Source organism: Phaseolus vulgaris, chromosome 6 (genome assembly GCF_000499845.2).
Source record: "Phaseolus vulgaris cultivar G19833 chromosome 6, P. vulgaris v2.0, whole genome shotgun sequence".
NCBI classification, from domain to species: Eukaryota; Viridiplantae; Streptophyta; class Magnoliopsida; order Fabales; family Fabaceae; genus Phaseolus; species Phaseolus vulgaris.
This window is the reverse complement of record NC_023754.2, coordinates 23,885,401-23,902,291: the sequence shown is the minus strand read 5'-3', so window position 1 is coordinate 23,902,291 and position 16,891 is coordinate 23,885,401. Positions and strand designations below refer to the sequence as shown.

Genomic DNA, 16,891 nt, shown 5'->3' with positions numbered 1-16,891 from the left:
CATTTAATTAAGATAAAATCATGACTAAAAAAGTACTTCTAACTCATATTTTATAATATATCCATTATATCTTATGTTTTTACTGACTTGAACGTTTGAGTATTTTCTACGGGTGAAGTTCTTCGAAATTTAATCGATCTTTAGTTAAACATATCTCTTAACTATTTAGATTCGTTTATTATTATTTAAGTATTTATTTTATATTATTATTATTATTTATTTATTCTTGTCTTATAATATATGTCATTAATTCCCTTTTTGATAAATTAATTTTTTAGTCTTTATAATTTTTTTTAATCTTTATTATCATTGATGAGGTGATACTTTTGGAGATTTGATACTCATTAAGGAATATAGAATAAAACTTTTGATATTTATGATAATAGATAAACATTTTTTTCTTCATCTATTTTAACTAAAAATTAAAACACTTCATATCATATAATAATTGAATGAAAAAATTTATTTTATAAGTTGGATTTAGTCTTAATTTTAAAATTTAATTTTTAATACTTAATAATTTTTTGGACAATCTATGTAGCGTTATTTCTTACTTAGTAAACAAAATTGGGACATACCGAGGTTGTTTTTTAGCAACTAGATCTTCATTTTTAAATATGTGTTTTTATTGTTGATATGCTCGTGTTCTTACTCTGTATTGGCAAGTTGCAAAATTGTCTTGCTACATTTGAGAATTTAATGACCACTTATTCATTCTAATGATACCAAGGCACGTGATAGTCTTGTCTTAATAATTATAGACAAATGGTCCATGTCTTTTGCTTTACCACTCATTAGCCAAATGGATTGACTTAGATTGTGGTAGCTTCATGCCCAATTTTTAGTTGTTCAGACATGATTTCAGTGGCAGATTGTTCTGTCACTCGTGTTTTTTTCCCATGGCCTATGCATGGGCCAAGTCATAAAGGTCTTGAAGATATAAATATCGCCATTGGTTGGCAACTTATGCATTTGGATTGACTTGGTTCTCAAAGATAAAATCTTCAATAATAACAAAATTATTATCTAAAACTTATTTCAAATTTAAGTCAAGAAAATCTCATAATTCTAGCACTCCTCATCCTTGCTCAAAATTTTCTATGAAAATTCCGAGTTTCTATTGACATAGGAAATATTTTAGTAGCAAATTGTCAATTAATTTCTTAACTAAAATCATTCTCATTTAACTTTAATGACTTAAGTTCATGTGACTCAATCTTTCATTTCAAACATCACTTTCATCAAACTAAAGTTTGTGTTTTTTTGAAGTACTCTTGACACTTGGGATTTATTAAGTGAACAATCAAAACTGTAACATAAATTGCTGCTATGACACCTAACAGTGTTCCTTCTTTTTTGTTACTTCATCTTTCATTGAGTAATCTTCACACTCTTTTATGTTCTTTAGTTACTGTACACACATTAAAACTATTTGCACACTCATCAATAAAAGCTTGAATAAGAGGAAAAGGAACCTTTGCTAGAAAAAGAAGCACTTATGAATGTCATGTAATAAAAATGTGCCCCCATGATATTGTTCTGCATTATCCATTTTGGACCTTGGATCTTAAGGATCCTTGGGGGACAAGGTGGATAAAACCGATTACATGGTTTGTCTTTGTTGGAAGATATGTTCAATTATATCTGCAACTTTTCTTCCCTGTGACAAAAAAAACATGATTTCCTTGTTAGCCATGTTTTGTTTGCTCTGTCAAGGGCATGGCAAAAGGGAATGATGGGGACCCTCATGTATTAATAGTCAAGATATAATTTTTCCCCTTGAGCAAAAGGGGCTTAGCACACTAGTACATTAAAAATATGATTTTGTGCACTTTAGTGAACCACCACAAATTTTCCCCTTTTCTGTGTTAGAAATTTGAGCACTTGAGAATTCCAATTTATCACACCCCTAAGCTAAATTTCTGCAATAGGCATATTGCCTAAACGATCTAATGCACTTAGCTTCAAAAAGATGCTGGAAGAAAGTAAGAGGGGCATCTCTTAGTGTGGTTGTTGCTAGATTTTATGCTTTTTAAAGGGACCACCAAGTCATAGTGATTTCCTAAAGTCAAATTCATGTTCCCATTATCAGCATATCTGCAAGCAAATATAATAGCAAAGTGTGCTTAAAAAATTATGATTAGGATGACTTAAAATACTCCACATTATGCCTCTAGAAATTTGTAGTACTATATAAAAATGCTAAAGATTATATTAGTTGATGATGGTTAAAGTAGAATATTAAAAAACTCCATAATGGCTTTTACTTAAAGAATAATGAGTTTGGACCCATATAAAGATTTCCTTAAACATCAAGATACAAATTTGTTGTTAACATTTTAAAATAAAGGTTTGAGTTTGATGGCTTTGAAAAGCAGTCACAATGGCAGAAGAGAGGGAAAAAGAGGAAAAGAAAATGGTTTGTTGCCATTACGATTCCTTTGGTTATGAACTTGTGAATATAAATGGAACATATGTGACCACACTTCAAAGAAACCATGAAAGGTGAAAAAGAACAAGACAACATTTATGCAATTGCTCTCTTACATACATGCTAACAAAATGAATGCAACCCTCATTTTCACACATATGGAACTAAAGTGGGAGAAACAAAATCAAGCATTTGGTATAGTGGAAGGTAATGAAGGTATATGTTGGGGACAAAAGGTTCATAATAAATCGTCCAAAATGGGACCCCCTCTCTTTGAATTTGAAAATGTGCATGCCTTCTTCACTTTTTTCAAGTGAGAAGTCAAAATAACCGAAAGAGAAAGCTGTTTTTTCTCCAACGGTCGAAGCAGTGTCTTCTTCATTTTGACCATTAAATAGGAACACACTTTCTGGTTTCTGCGCATAGAGGATCATGAAAGGTTGCTGCATGATCCATTTGATATTGTTCCCACGGTCTTATACACGATTAGTTTTTGTGGGGTTTTTACGTTGAGAAAGAAAAATGGGAAATCATTGCTTCACCTAACTCACCTGCCTATGAATTTCTTTTGCTCCCTCTAAAGCTCAAAGTCCTGCAATCATTCCATTCTTCAAAAATCATGCTAGTTTTTGCTTCAAAAAGTAACCCAACCTCCTGCTTTCAACAAAACCATTGCATTATTCTCACCTTATTATTTTACAAGAAAATACTGCTCTTTCAATATTATTCATGTCATAAATGGAGAAATTCATTCTATCTCTCACTCACTGTACACACCCGAGTCACTGTACACACCCGAATGCCGAATACCCTTTTTACTGTCTTGAACGTCGGATTACCTTCTGCAGATACCTCTTTCATTTGGTAGAGACTGAGAGATCGAGATCTGAAGGAGTAGCATTGAGGCTAGAAGGATCACAATAAAGCTTCATCAACCTGTCCGAATAAAAAAAGAAAACAAAATCATTCAATAGTTTTCTAGATCTCATCTCCCTAACAACAACAAGTTCTTTATTTTCCCTTTGTGCTCTTCTTCCTCTCATTTTTCCCCCTTTCATTATCCAATAACACACATTTCAACGCCTACATAATATTTTAGGAGTAACATTACTAACTTTTCATATAACTTGCTACCTTCTCATCCAACTAGTCAACAATAACACTCTTGTCACTGGGAATTAAAGTCTGAAAAGAAACTCCAACATTGGACCAAAAATACCAAGAAAAACAATATATAAAAAAATTCAAAAATTTATTTAGGTTATAGATAGTTTCTTAGCTTTTTTTTATATGATTTTACTCATTCATGTTAAAAAAAATTATGTTTTTCTTTGAACTATTGGCTCGTCTTAATAACGAAATGATGTTAAGTTACTTATAACATCTTAACCTTCAAGTGACACAAATTTTCTCTAATATTTTGTGGCTATTTTTATTTTATTGATAGGTTTTAGTTTATGCTTAAAACATATCATTAGAGTAAGATAAATTCTCTCTCTAAATATTTTTTTGCTATACTTGTTTTACTCAAATATCATGGTATGATAAAATGGTGGTTGGGGATAACTTGGGAGAAACATAAAATTAATGTATATGATTCATATTTTTTAATATGTCTAAAGAATATTTTATATTATATTATTTTTTCTCACTTTTATCAAAGTTGTCTTTCTCTTGTTGTGAGCGGTTGTAGACTATGCTAAGGTCTTGGTCTTTGGGCAAAAATGTTTAACAGATACATATAAAGATTTTTCGACAGTTAAGTGAAGTAATTTAGATAATTAATGCTTAATAAATACATATTAAAGTTAACCTATTTATAGGAACGAGTTGAGTTTTCTAATTTTTAGTTTGTATTAGCATATTTTTTTATTAATCCTCTAATACTTTACGTTATTTTACTTTTAATCCTCTTTTTAATTTTATATTTAATTGAGGTTTATTATGATCAAGGAGTTCCCAATACGGGATAGTACAGAAGTGAGAGGAATGAACCCAAGTTAAAATATTATTATACGAATTAACAAAGGTATTGAATTCGTTTGAGGTTTTTCTTTTTTTCCAAAAAACTATATATCATTTGGAATTGTTGTATTTTATTAGCTATTGTTGTCTCCTTTTAGGGTTTATGTCCCTTTAAAACAGTGAAAGCCTAAGTGAGTATCCCTGAATCATAGTCAGTGACTAACTACTAGTAGACCCCAGAGTTGACTGAAAATAATTATTGTGGTTCATAAACTCAAAGATCTTGACAATGAGCATCTCATTATGATAAAGTTTGTCAGTCTCATTATTATGTATTGTTTCTGTTTGTGTAGGTAGGTGTAACAACAACTTCAAAATTTCTGCATTTTTATATGTATCAAATTCATAGTGGACTTCATCCTTATATTAATTTACTTTCACATATATTTAGTTTTATTATCAATAATATTAGGAAAGCAAATCAATGATCGTTATTAAAATAATGAAACTAAAAAAAATATAATGGTGTCTTGAGAGTGTGGTTAATTGAGATCATAACCTGCATGCTCTTGTTATTTTTAAATAATATAGTAAGGGAAGTATAATCCTTTTAACACTTCAAGCAAGAGAGTGGTGATTATTGCATCACTAATTAAAGGTATAAATATTTAAAAATATAAAAATATAATAATGAATACAATGTTAAAAGGGGAATCTTTTGCAGAAGCAGTTAGGAAATTTCACCGATTTCTGGTGTCGATGATGCATTAACAGTGGGTATTCTTGCTGCGATTGCTTGTGGGGATCAATTTCTGAACACAGGAACGTAAATTTACGAAACCCAAAACCTAAATTGAAGATTTGGGGGGTTTTAGGGTTTTCTGGCGACAGCGGAACTGGAGGTGCGGCGGTGCTACAGTGGGAGACACGGTGGTTCGCTGGTGGTGCGAGAGCTGTAGAAGACGACGTGGTGCGGGTCCTGTGCAGCAGAGGCGTTTGCGGGACGACGTCGACGGAGTGCGGTGGTTGTTGGGCTGGTGCGAGGCGTCCGGTGCGGCCGACGGCGGTGACTGCAGAGGTGGTGGCTCGCGCGACAGCGAAGGCGGTCGCTTTTCCGTGTGTCTTGCGGAAGTTCTTGGCGGCAACTTGTTAGCCTTTTAAAATGGCGGAGGGCTCTACGGGTTTCCTCATTCCATGGACTTGTTTGATGGATCGAAAAGTATGTCCTGATAATAAAGTATATTCTATGTCCGGTCAAAGGAAGACTTTTGCTCAGGCTTTGGGAAATACATGTGACATTCCTTTGTCCCAGCTCCCTACCCCTTGTATTAAGGGTGACATGATTGCTGTCCGGATTGATGAGACAGATTACTTGGCTGGTCTTGAGGATTGCAAAACCCATCTTCATGGTCGGGTTATGCTATCTAAGGGGGATAAACCTCTCACACACCTGGATTTAACTAAAAAGTTGCAGCTGGTGTGGAAAACTCTTGGACCATGGAAAGCAATTCCTCTTGGAAAGGGTTTCTATGAGTTTGAGTTCGCTTCTATAGAGGACATGCGATGGGCTCTCGGGATGGGTTCCCTGAAGTTATCTCCTGGTTTATTGAGACTGTTTGCCTGGACAAAAGACTTTGTCCCAGCTACCATGAGGAGTACCAAAGCTCAGACCTGGGTTAGAATTTACCATTTGCCTTTGGAGTATTGGAAACCAAGGACAATATTTTCCATCGTCAGAGGCCTTGGTACTCCTTTGTCTTTGGATGAGCATACTATGAGAAAGAATAGGGGTATGTTTGCTAGAGTGCTGGTGGATATTGATATGTTGTCCCCTCTTCCTGATCATCTCTTGGTTGAACGTCCAGACTTTGCTTTTGTAGCTGGTGTGGAATATGAATGGCTCCCTCCATTTTGCTCTCATTGTAAGATGATTGGGCACGAGCTTGCTCAATGTCGAGTGATCCATGACCAGGGTCGTGTTCCTGGGCCTCAACATAAACCTTCTCAGAAGACACCTTCTGATGAACAGGAACAAGGGAGGACCACTATTCCAAACCAACGTAAAGAATATCGGCGAAAAGATCTGCAGACGAAGCTCTTAGAAGGTCCCATTGTTAATTTGAAAGTTGATGCTACTGGTGGGGTTAATGTAGGGTCACCCTTGGGTCACCTTGCTGATAAAACAAATGGACGGGAGGATGATTTTGCAGATATGCCTCCTCTTGAGGATGCTTCAGATCATGATAGGTCCTCACCCAAGCAGGGGTTGTCCACTCCCACTTTGGACTCACTTGCTGTTATGCAAGCTAAGGACTCAGAGTCACATTCAACGACTCTTATTGATGGTCATCATGTGGAGGCCTCTGCTCCTGTGATTGTACCATCTCCGTTGCGTACTACCTCTCTTCGGAAGGCTAAATCACATGCAGATACTAATCCTAATGTGGAGGTCTCTGCTATTGTGACTGTACCATCTCAGTCGCCTCATACCTCCCCTCAGAAGGCTAAATATATTGGGGATGTTAAAGCAATATCGTTGGTCCTTCAAAATCATTTTTCCTCTCTTGATGCTTTGGAAACTACAGATGTGGGAGGTGATTCTCATATGGGAGCGTCAACTATTCCGCCTACCACTGTTGGAATTAATTCTGATCATATTGAAAATCAGGTTGTTTCAAAATTTTGGGCTGACTCTAATGACATGGAGGATGATGACAGTGATAATGGGGAGGAAACAGTTCGCACTAAAAGAATTCCAGGGAGACCACCTAAGGGGACTGGTAAATCCAGGAAAACTGCTAAGGCAGTTCTCTCTACAACGTCGCAATGAAGGTCTCTTCATTTTTTTGGAATGTCAGAGGTTTGGGAAACCACAAAACTGTGGAGATGTTGCTTAGTTTACTTAATCTACATAAACCTCTCCTGGTTTTTCTTGCGGAACCCATGATGCCGTACACTAATGCTTTCGATGTCCTTTTCAAATCTGTTAATATGCATTTGGTGGCTACGTCTCCTATTGTTAATAAAGTTGCTAAGCTTTGGTGTTTGTCGGTTCCTAATCTTGTCCAAAATTTCTTGGTTCATGATCAATTTATCTCTGTAACTTGTCTTCTACAGGATAAAAGTTTTAGCTTTGCAGGTGTTTATGGTGCTAACACATACTTGTCTAGACGATTTTTGTGGAGGGATCTTAATTTCTTTACAGGGCCTTGGTGTATTCTGGGAGATTTTAATGCTGTGCTCTCGGCGGATGACTGTAAAGGGGGGGTGGCTCCTAATCAGGTTTCTTGTAATGAATTCCTGGACTGGATTAATACTAATGACCTTTCTTGTATGCCTTTTACTGGGTCTTGTTATACTTGGTGTAACGGAAGGAGAGGGTTGCATAGAATTCATAGAAGACTGGATAGGGCTTTATGTAATGGAGTGTGTCTGGATGAATGGGATTCTTGTACTTATCAGGTTCTTGTTAAAAATTGTTCTGATCATTCCCCTATTCTTGCTAGTCTTGCTAGTAATTCTTTGCGGAAGGTTAGCACTTTTCGTTTCTTTTCTATGTGGCTTCAGGACACTTCGTGTATGAAGCTTATTCATGATTCTTGGGCTAATAAGGTTGTTGGTTGTCCTATGTTTATCTTGCAACATAAGTTAAAAAGGTTGAAACTTGAGCTCCGAGACTGGAATAAAAATTCTTTTGGTAATGTTCACAATGCAGTTCTTTTTAAGCAGGGTATCCTCCTTGGTATTCAAAAAAACTTAGAGACTGCTAGTTTGTCTGATAGTGATGGGCTTCTTTGTCAAGAAAAGATTGCTAAGGAGGAGCTTGATCATGCTCTTCACTGTCAATATTTGTTTTGGAAAGAAAGGGCTAAAATGTTATGGTTCAAGGATGGAGATCGTAATACCGCTTTTTTCCATGCTGTGGTCAAAAGGAGAAATAATTCTAGTGGGATTCATCGTCTACGGATTGATAATGAGGTTACGGAGGATCCTAAAATCATTGAGGATCATATTTTGGACTTTTATAAAAATCTTTATGCTGAGTCTATTTCTAATGTTCTGGATACTGATAATATGGAAGATTTTATTGGTACTTATATTCCTGCGATGGTTTCCTCTGAGGAGAATATGATGTTGATTAAATGTCCTAATTTTTCTGAAATCAAGAATGTTGTTTTTAATCTTAACGGTAATAGTGCTCCTGGTCCTGATGGTTTTGGTGGTGTTTTCTATCATTCTTGCTGGGAAATTATTGGGACAGATGTTTGTAATGCTGTTCAACAGTTCTTTAAACAAAATTGGGTTCTCCCTGGAATGAACAGTAATGTGGTATCTCTTATTCCTAAGATTCAGGGTGCTGATTCCATTAAAGATTACAGGCCAATTGCTGTTGCTAATTTCAAATTTAAAATTATTTCCAAGATACTGGCGGATAGGCTTGCTCTTGTGGCTGCTAGAATCATTTCTCCTAATCAATATGGGTTTGTGCAGGGTAGACAGATACAGGATTGCATTGGTATTGCTTCTGAAGCTATTAACATGCTTTCTAAAAAGGTTAGAGGAGGTAATGTGGCTTACAAAGTTGATATTCATAAGGCTTTTGACACTCTGAGTTGGAAGTTCTTATTATTAGTTTTGAAACGCTTTGGTTTTCACCCCTCGTTTGTCAGTTGGATTAGTACAATTCTTCGTTCAGCTATGCTTTCTATCAGAATAAGTGGTAGTTTGGTGGGTTTTTTTCCCTGCAGTCGAGGTGTAAGACAAGGTGATCCATTGTCTCCTTTACTTTTCTGTCTTGCAGAGGAAGTTCTTAGTAGAGGTATCTCTAAGCTTGTGAATGATAAGAAGATTTTAAATATGGCTAGTCCGAAAGGTTATCTCACTCCCTCTCATATTTTGTATGCTGATGACATTTTTATTTTTTGTAGGGGGGATATTAAGTCTCTTCGAAATTTGAGTACTTTTCTTAAAACATATGGTGATTTTTCTGGTCAATATATTAATAACTCTAAAAGTAGTTTCTTCACCATGGATAATTCTCCAAGATTTGTCACCAAAATTCAAAATATTCTTTCTTGTAGTCATGGTTGTTTGCCTTTCAATTATTTAGGAGTGCCTATCTTTGTTGGTGCTCCAAAGTGTCGGTTTCTTCAACCTTTGGCTGATAAAGTCAAATTGAAGCTAGCATCTTGGAAAGGTCAATCTCTTAGCATGATGGGTCGGATCCAGCTGGTCAATACAGTGATTACTGGATTTCTAGCTTATAGTTTTAATATGTATAAATGGCCTGTTTCACTTATTAAGCAAGTTGAGCAGTGGTGTCGGAATTTTATTTGGACTGGTGATATTATGAAAAAAGGTATCGCTACCGTTAATTAGGCGAAAATTTGTTCACCTCTTGCGGATGGAGGCTTGAATATTATTAATCTTCATCATGAAAATAATGCATATCTTCTTAAGCTTGCTTGGAACTTTGCTTATAGCAACAAACCTTGGTCTTTACTCTTGAAAGCCAGAGTTCTTAAATCAAAATACGAGTTTAGAATGGTTTATAGATCCTCCTCTCTTTGGCTTGGAATTAAGCAATTTTATTTTATCATACTTGATTATACTTCTTGGACTGTTGGTACAGGTTCTTTTATTAATTTCTGGAATGATAAATGGTGTTCTACTACTTCTTTAGCAAATATTGCAGGGTTATCTGATAGGGCTAGCATTCCAGATACAGTCTCTCAATTTTGGTCAGGTTATGATTGGAATATTCCCTTATCTTTACAGCATATGCCGCAGTTTTTTAATCATATCATGGTTAGAGAGGAACAAGATATTCCTAATTGGACTCTAGATGAGTCTGGTCGTTTCACTCTTAAATCGGCTAGGACTTTTTTCTTGGAACCAGGAGTTCCATGTGATTGGGGTAAGTTCATTTGGTCTTCATCTATTCCGCCTTCCAAAACTCTAGTACTCTGGAAAACTTTTCATGGGCGACTTCCTACGGATAAGCATATTCAGAATAAGGGTTTGCATATATGTTCTATGTGTACGCTTTGTGAAAAGCATGAAGAATCTATTCAACATCTATTTTTTGAATGTTCTACTGCATTACATATTTGGAGTTGGGTTCGACAGATTTTTCTTACTTCTCATTTCTCTAATAAGGATGATCTTCTTTCTTTTATTAAGAGTGATGGTAGTCCTTTGGTTAAATTGATTAAGCTTGCTGTGACAACCTTTTCTATATGGATGATATGGCGTATGAGAAATTATGCTAGATTTCAGGAAAAGATTGAAGTTTCTAAGGCTATTTCGGTAATTAAAGATTTAACTTGTCTAGTGGGAAATTCGTCTAAAGCTTCAATGAAGAATGATATGTTGGATTTCAATGTGATTAAGTTTTTTGGTAGTAAGACTCGTAGTGGGAAAGTTCTTCGTCCTCTTCCTGTTAGATGGGAATTTCCTTCACCAGGTTGGGTTAAAATTAACACGGATGGGGCTGCTAGGGGGTATCCTGGTCTTGCTTCTTGTGGAGGTATTTTTCGTGGGAGTATGGGAGAATTTATTGGTGCTTTTTCAGGGTTTCTTGAAGTTCAGACTGCTTTGGTTGCTGAGTTTTATGGAGTTATACATGCTATGGAGGAAGCTCAAAAGATGGGACTTACAAATGTTTGGCTTGAATGTGATTCGGTCTTGGTTTGTGCTGCGTTTACTGCTAGGACTAATGTTCCGTGGATGCTTCGTAATCGATGGAATTCTTGTCTTAATTACTGTGGGACAATCAGGTTTAGGGTTACTCATATTTTTCGGGAGGGGAATGCATGTGCTGATAAGTTGGCTAATTTAGGGTTCATTCATAGAGAATCATTTCATTGGTATAATAGACTTCCATCTAGTCTGTTTTTAGAATTCTTTATGAATAGGTATAGTCTACCTATGTATCGTTTTTGTTAACATGTGGGTTTTGGTCTAGTCCTCCCATATTTTTGTTTTTTCTTTTTTTTTCTTTTTTTTAATAATACTTTTTTTCATGTGATGGCAGATGATTGTTGTTACTTGAGGTGTCAGCCTTGCTGAGATGACAAGTTGCATTGTGATGCCTAACATGAGAACTTTTATAAAAAAAAAAAATATTCCTTAAATTAAGAAAATATGCATTCTTTATGTAATGTTGCCTCAGTCAAACACATGGTGACATATTACTTTTGTCGTAAACAATTATAGTGTATCTTTTTTTTTAATGAAGTGGACAACCCATTAGTGTGTATTCGAAACTTTATTCTACATTTACAATAGTTTATAATAAAATTTATTAAAAATACATAATTATATAAGTATCAATTATTTCTTACCAAATGATTAAAACCTAACTTACACTTAATCTTAAATTTATATAGTAGAGAAATCAATCCCTTGAAATGGTGCAATTTATTAATTTTTAGAAGTTTAACAATAAAAAAATAAATAAATAGGAACCACTTTAGAGGGGTCTAACCTTTTTACAGGAATACACAAAATCATTCTCCTAGTTAGACACGCCTATCAACTTGACTAAGAAACTACCTAAACAATCACTAACAAACTTTATTAGAGAATCAACCATACAAGTTAAAGGATCCAAAACTCAACTAAGATAGGAAAAATAAGCAAAGCGAGACTTTGCAAAAATCAAAGACCAAACATTTACTTGCGCCGAAACGAATACTTCTAAGACATTGTCTTTTGATGAAAAAAAGTTCAAAGAAAATTTATTTTAAAAAATCTATTCGATCAAACGTGCGAACATATGTATAAATTTCTTTCTTGTTACTAAAAATAAAAAAAATAACAATATAGTCATAAAAATTTAATTCAATCAACACTAAATCAATCAAAACACAGAAAATTAAGACATTGAAATTTAAAAAAACATATATTAAATAATATCATTGCTTATATAACGAATAATTTGCACATAATAAATCTCGGAGCTAGGCATAATTTGAGATCATTTTTAGTTGCTATTTCAATATTTTTGTAAGTTTATTGACCTATGCCCTATTTTGTAGAGCAAGAAATAAAAATTCCCAACTTATATTTCTATTCTCCCAACGCCATTTCTAAGCTAGGCCTAAGATATCTTTATAAATCTCAAACTGACATGTAATAACTGATAACTGATTAACGGACGGTAAAAAATGTGGTTTTTTAATGATTAAAAAACCTGTAAAAACAATAAACATTTTTTTTACTGATTAAGAATGATTACTTTATCCTGACGTAGTGGTGCCTCAACTTTTTTTTTCTTTCATTGACGTTTTGGCCTTACCTTATAATAATAATAATAGTAATAATAACAATTATATAATGCTTGCCACTCCTCTCTCCCACATGCCTCACTCTTTTTTAGTCTCTCACTTTTGTTCACTTTCCATCTATTTTTCTTCTTCCATTCACCATTTTCCATTCCCTCACTAACTGGGTATCTTTCTTGTGTCTTATTAGCCATTCTTTTGTACCGACACTTTTTTTCTCCCTCTATTTAGTTTCTTTCACAGAAGAAGGTAAAAAATAAGAAGAAAATATTAGTTTGGAATACTCTGATTGCAGGTGGAATTGATGAAGGAAAGTGGTGGTAGAAAGCAGGGTGCAGCCTCACCCTGTGCTGCATGCAAGCTTCTGAGAAGAAGGTGTGCTCAGGATTGTGTTTTTGCTCCATATTTTCCAGCAGATGAACCTCAAAAGTTTGCAAATGTGCACAAGGTGTTTGGTGCTAGCAATGTCAACAAGATGCTTCAGGTTCACTCTTTTGTTTCTTTATTCCCAATTACATAGATCACTACCCCACATGTCTTGCTTATGCAACTTTTGATTCTCAGTGTTTATTATAAATGGTTTTTTTCATTGGACTTTGTTCCTCATTCCCTCCTAATGCATTCAAACACATTATATTTCAGAAAATAGTCTAAGTTTATTAAACATAAAGCTAATTTACAAGGTAAGTTTAAAAATGCTATTTATGTTATGTTGTCCTCTTTTGTTTAGATGAACTTAGCAGCTTTTTTAAAGTAATAGCAAACTTGTTAGATTTTAAGATGAAGGCCTAGTCACGATCTATTGATAGAAACATTTTTTTGTCCTATAAGATTTAAACTAACGGTCAAAAACCTACCTAATTAATTTAATCAGATTCGTAATTTCTAACATGTTTCAAAGAAAGAAATTCAAGACAAATGTTTGATTTAGTTATATTATTCTATTTTATACAAATTTCGAAAATAAAAAATTACTAAATTACAAGTCTTAAAAAATTAATACGAATATTTAAATTGCTTGCATATATTAATGCAATGTATCTTATGTCTATTCAAAGGCTTGTCTTACAAGTTCTTCTTTTATCTTTTAGAGCTTTTGAGTAAATTTTTCTATAAACATAATGTATCTTGTTTTGCAAGCTGTAAGATTTTTAAGGCTTATGCAGATAGTTTTCTACATTTACAAACATTAAGAGAGTTTTACGTTTCTTAATTCATTCCTAACAACTATGTTTGGTATAAAAAAAAAATGCAGGTTTAAAAACAAAATTCCTAATTTATTTTTTAATATTAGGATTTAAGTTCTACCAAAAAAAAATAATAAGTTAATTATTTTTCAATCTTTCGCCTCTTTTACTTAGCATAGGTCGTTGAATTTTTTATTTTTTTTTCACTCTTTTGAGAATAACAGAAAGGCACCTCTGCTAAAATCTTGGGGGCACGCCATGTGAAAGGAGATCTTCTAATTATTCGAATGTAAACACTATCCAAACATAATTATTTGGTTTTTTGAACTATTATTTTAATTTATTCTTTCTTAAAAAAATGTTCATATATATATATATATATATATATATATATATTTTCTAGTCAATAAAAAATAAATTTGCTTTTTATCATCAAGATAATTTTTTTTTAGTTTTTTGGAATAATCTTGTCGTTTATTTTACAAGTATCTTCTTAATATTTTGCAAATATTAATTAATATTGTATTAGTTATGATAGTATGAGTTATCTATAAATTTGATTTAAAATCAGTGTTGTTGTTAATTATGTTGTATTGTTACTTTTTAATGTGTTTTCAGCCTTACTTCCAAAATTATTTTAATTAATTCCATAATCAAAGTCAAGTAATTTTAATTATCTGATTTCGCTCATATGATTTTGGACATAAATGGGAGCATATGTTACAAAATTCTTTGATAACAATTTTGAACTATATACAAAAAATGAATGAGGCTATTATGCAACTTTTAAATAATTTTTAATTGTGAAATTGGTTTATAGGATAAAAGGAATTTTTTGGTACATATAAAAAAGTTAATTTTAACTTTTATCTGGACAAATGATTAAATTACACCGTCTGGTCATTTATTTAAAGAAAACATATATATATATATATATATATATTAAAAATAAATGTATATATGAGAAAGAAATGACTTAGAGACACAACAACTGGCTTTTTCTTGACAACCCTGTCCTTGTATATGCTCTTCATATTTTGATAAAGTTGACAACAATGTTTTGTCGCTAAAAGTTCACATCTGTGTAAATTTTGTAGTTTTAATTTTTTTTTAAAAAAGCATCTTAAGTGTTTTAAATTTAAACCCCCACCACATCCTGAGCAAAAATTTCTACACCTAAAAGCCCCACCTAATACGTGTTTCTCTTTTATAATATTGATATCAATATTCCTTCTCTATTTCGTGTATGTTTAAAATTCAATTTATAGTTAAAATTACACTGGACATTTAATTTGACTTTACTAAAATTATTAAATTTTAAACTAATCAAACATAAGCTGAATGTTTTGGTTTGTTTAAAACAGTTTTCAATAAACAACATTGATTTTGGTTGTGTGTGTGAATGATAAACAGTTGAATATGTTTAATTAGGCTTCTTTAATTTTTCTTTCTTTTTAAAGACTGAATTAGACTGTGCTGATTGAATAGTTGTTTAAATTTCAAAAGCAGATTAACTTGTTTAATCATTTGAAAAAACTTTTTAGTTTCTTTCATTATCATTTGGGTACCCAATGGGAGATTGCAAACGTGATGTTGCATGCAAAAGTCAAGGTGAAGACGAATTGTAACGTTGAGATACATAACAAGCAACGCTAGAAGTAGAAACTATATTTTTTTTTAAATGTTACTATACCAACAGCTAAGACAACACAGTTTATAATTATAATTAATATAATTTCAAAATTACTTTATTTTAATAAAAAATATTTCTTTTTTAATTGTAAAATGATACTTGATTGTTAATATATTATTATTTTTTTACTACTTATTTATATTATTTTGTTGACTTAATAAAGAAAGACATAAACAAAATTGTGAGATCGAATTAATCATGATCAAAATAAAATGACAAAATTCGTAGAATTGATTTGTATTTAGGGTTTTATGGTTTATTCTACACGAATAAAAGATAGTGATGGTTTTTTGTTTTGATGAGAGCATAATAATTGTGAATTATTTTCAGGATCTACCAATGCATCAAAGAGGGGATGCAGTGAGTAGCATGGTGTATGAGGCGAATGCCAGAGTCCGAGACCTCGTTTATGGCTGTGTTGGGGCCATCTCTTCTCTTCAGCAACAAATTGATGTGCTACAGACCCAATTGGCCCTGGCCCAGGCTGAGGTGGCCCACCTTAGGGTGAGACAAAATAGGCCTTTTTCAAGTTATGGGCCTAGACCCAATAGCCCAACCAATAGTGGGTTTCCATCACCCAAGACCTTGGACTCACATGCCAAGCCTATTTTTGACATGGACATGGTGATGGACCATGCCAGCTATGGGAGTTCAATGTGGTGATGATTTCTACTAAAATAATATAATAATAATAAATATTATTATAGTATAGTTAGTAAGTACCTTATTTAGTGGAGCATAGGAAAAATATATACATTGGCCTACACTTCCACTTGGTGAGTGTTGGAGTGGTGGAGCCGGTGGTGGCTGGCCACCGTGGTGGTGATGGAGGAGCTGTGGTGGAGGCCGTTCGCCCGCTTAATTAATTTTTGGGAAGGATGTGTCATTGAAGGTAAGGTGTAAATATTATTATTACTTTGAATGAGACAAGTTTATGAAGTGAATGTATTTGGACTCTATGGTTGCAAGGATTTTTTTTTTCTGCAGTTTGATCTATAGAATAAATTTAGGGTTGGAGTATATAGAGTATAATTTATGAAATAAAATTAATGTATTTGGTAATTTACTTGGTCTTAATCACTCTTAATTTACGTGTTGTGTTCCTATCTCATTTTCAAAGTTGTTTGTTTTTCTATAGAGTTGTTGTAGCTAGCTAATACCAGACAGTTCGAATTAATGAGAATTAAGAAATTGGTGATCGAATTGATTGCTTGTGATATATTTGTCAAAATTGTAGCCTTTAATTATTGTGACATATCCAGACATTTATTACATTTCGTACCTATAAAAAAAAATAGGCCAACTTAAATAGTGTCGGTTGGTAGCA

At 33.4% G+C, this 16,891-nt stretch overlaps 1 protein-coding gene across 1 annotated transcript; it reads left to right on the top strand.

Moving 5' to 3' along the window:
- Positions 1-12,746: 12,746 nt before the first annotated feature.
- Positions 12,747-16,550, top strand: LOC137832052 (LOB domain-containing protein 4-like). Its single transcript, XM_068640025.1, has 3 exons — positions 12,747-12,851; positions 12,980-13,168; positions 15,895-16,550. Exons 2-3 carry the CDS (start codon positions 12,989-12,991, stop codon positions 16,225-16,227), a joined length of 513 nt encoding a protein of 170 aa, XP_068496126.1. The 5' UTR covers positions 12,747-12,851; positions 12,980-12,988; the 3' UTR covers positions 16,228-16,550.
- The last annotated feature ends 341 nt before the right edge of the window (positions 16,551-16,891 follow it).

What these genes read in the sequence shown, in the direction of transcription:
- LOC137832052 (XM_068640025.1), top strand. Translation starts at nt 12,989, where the DNA reads ATGAAGGAAAGTGGTGGTAGAAAGCAGGGTGCAGCCTCACCCTGTGCT. An exon ending in ATGTCAACAAGATGCTTCAG is followed by an intron (nt 13,169 to 15,894) that starts GTTCACTCTTTT and finishes AATTATTTTCAG; the next exon opens with GATCTACCAATGCATCAAAG.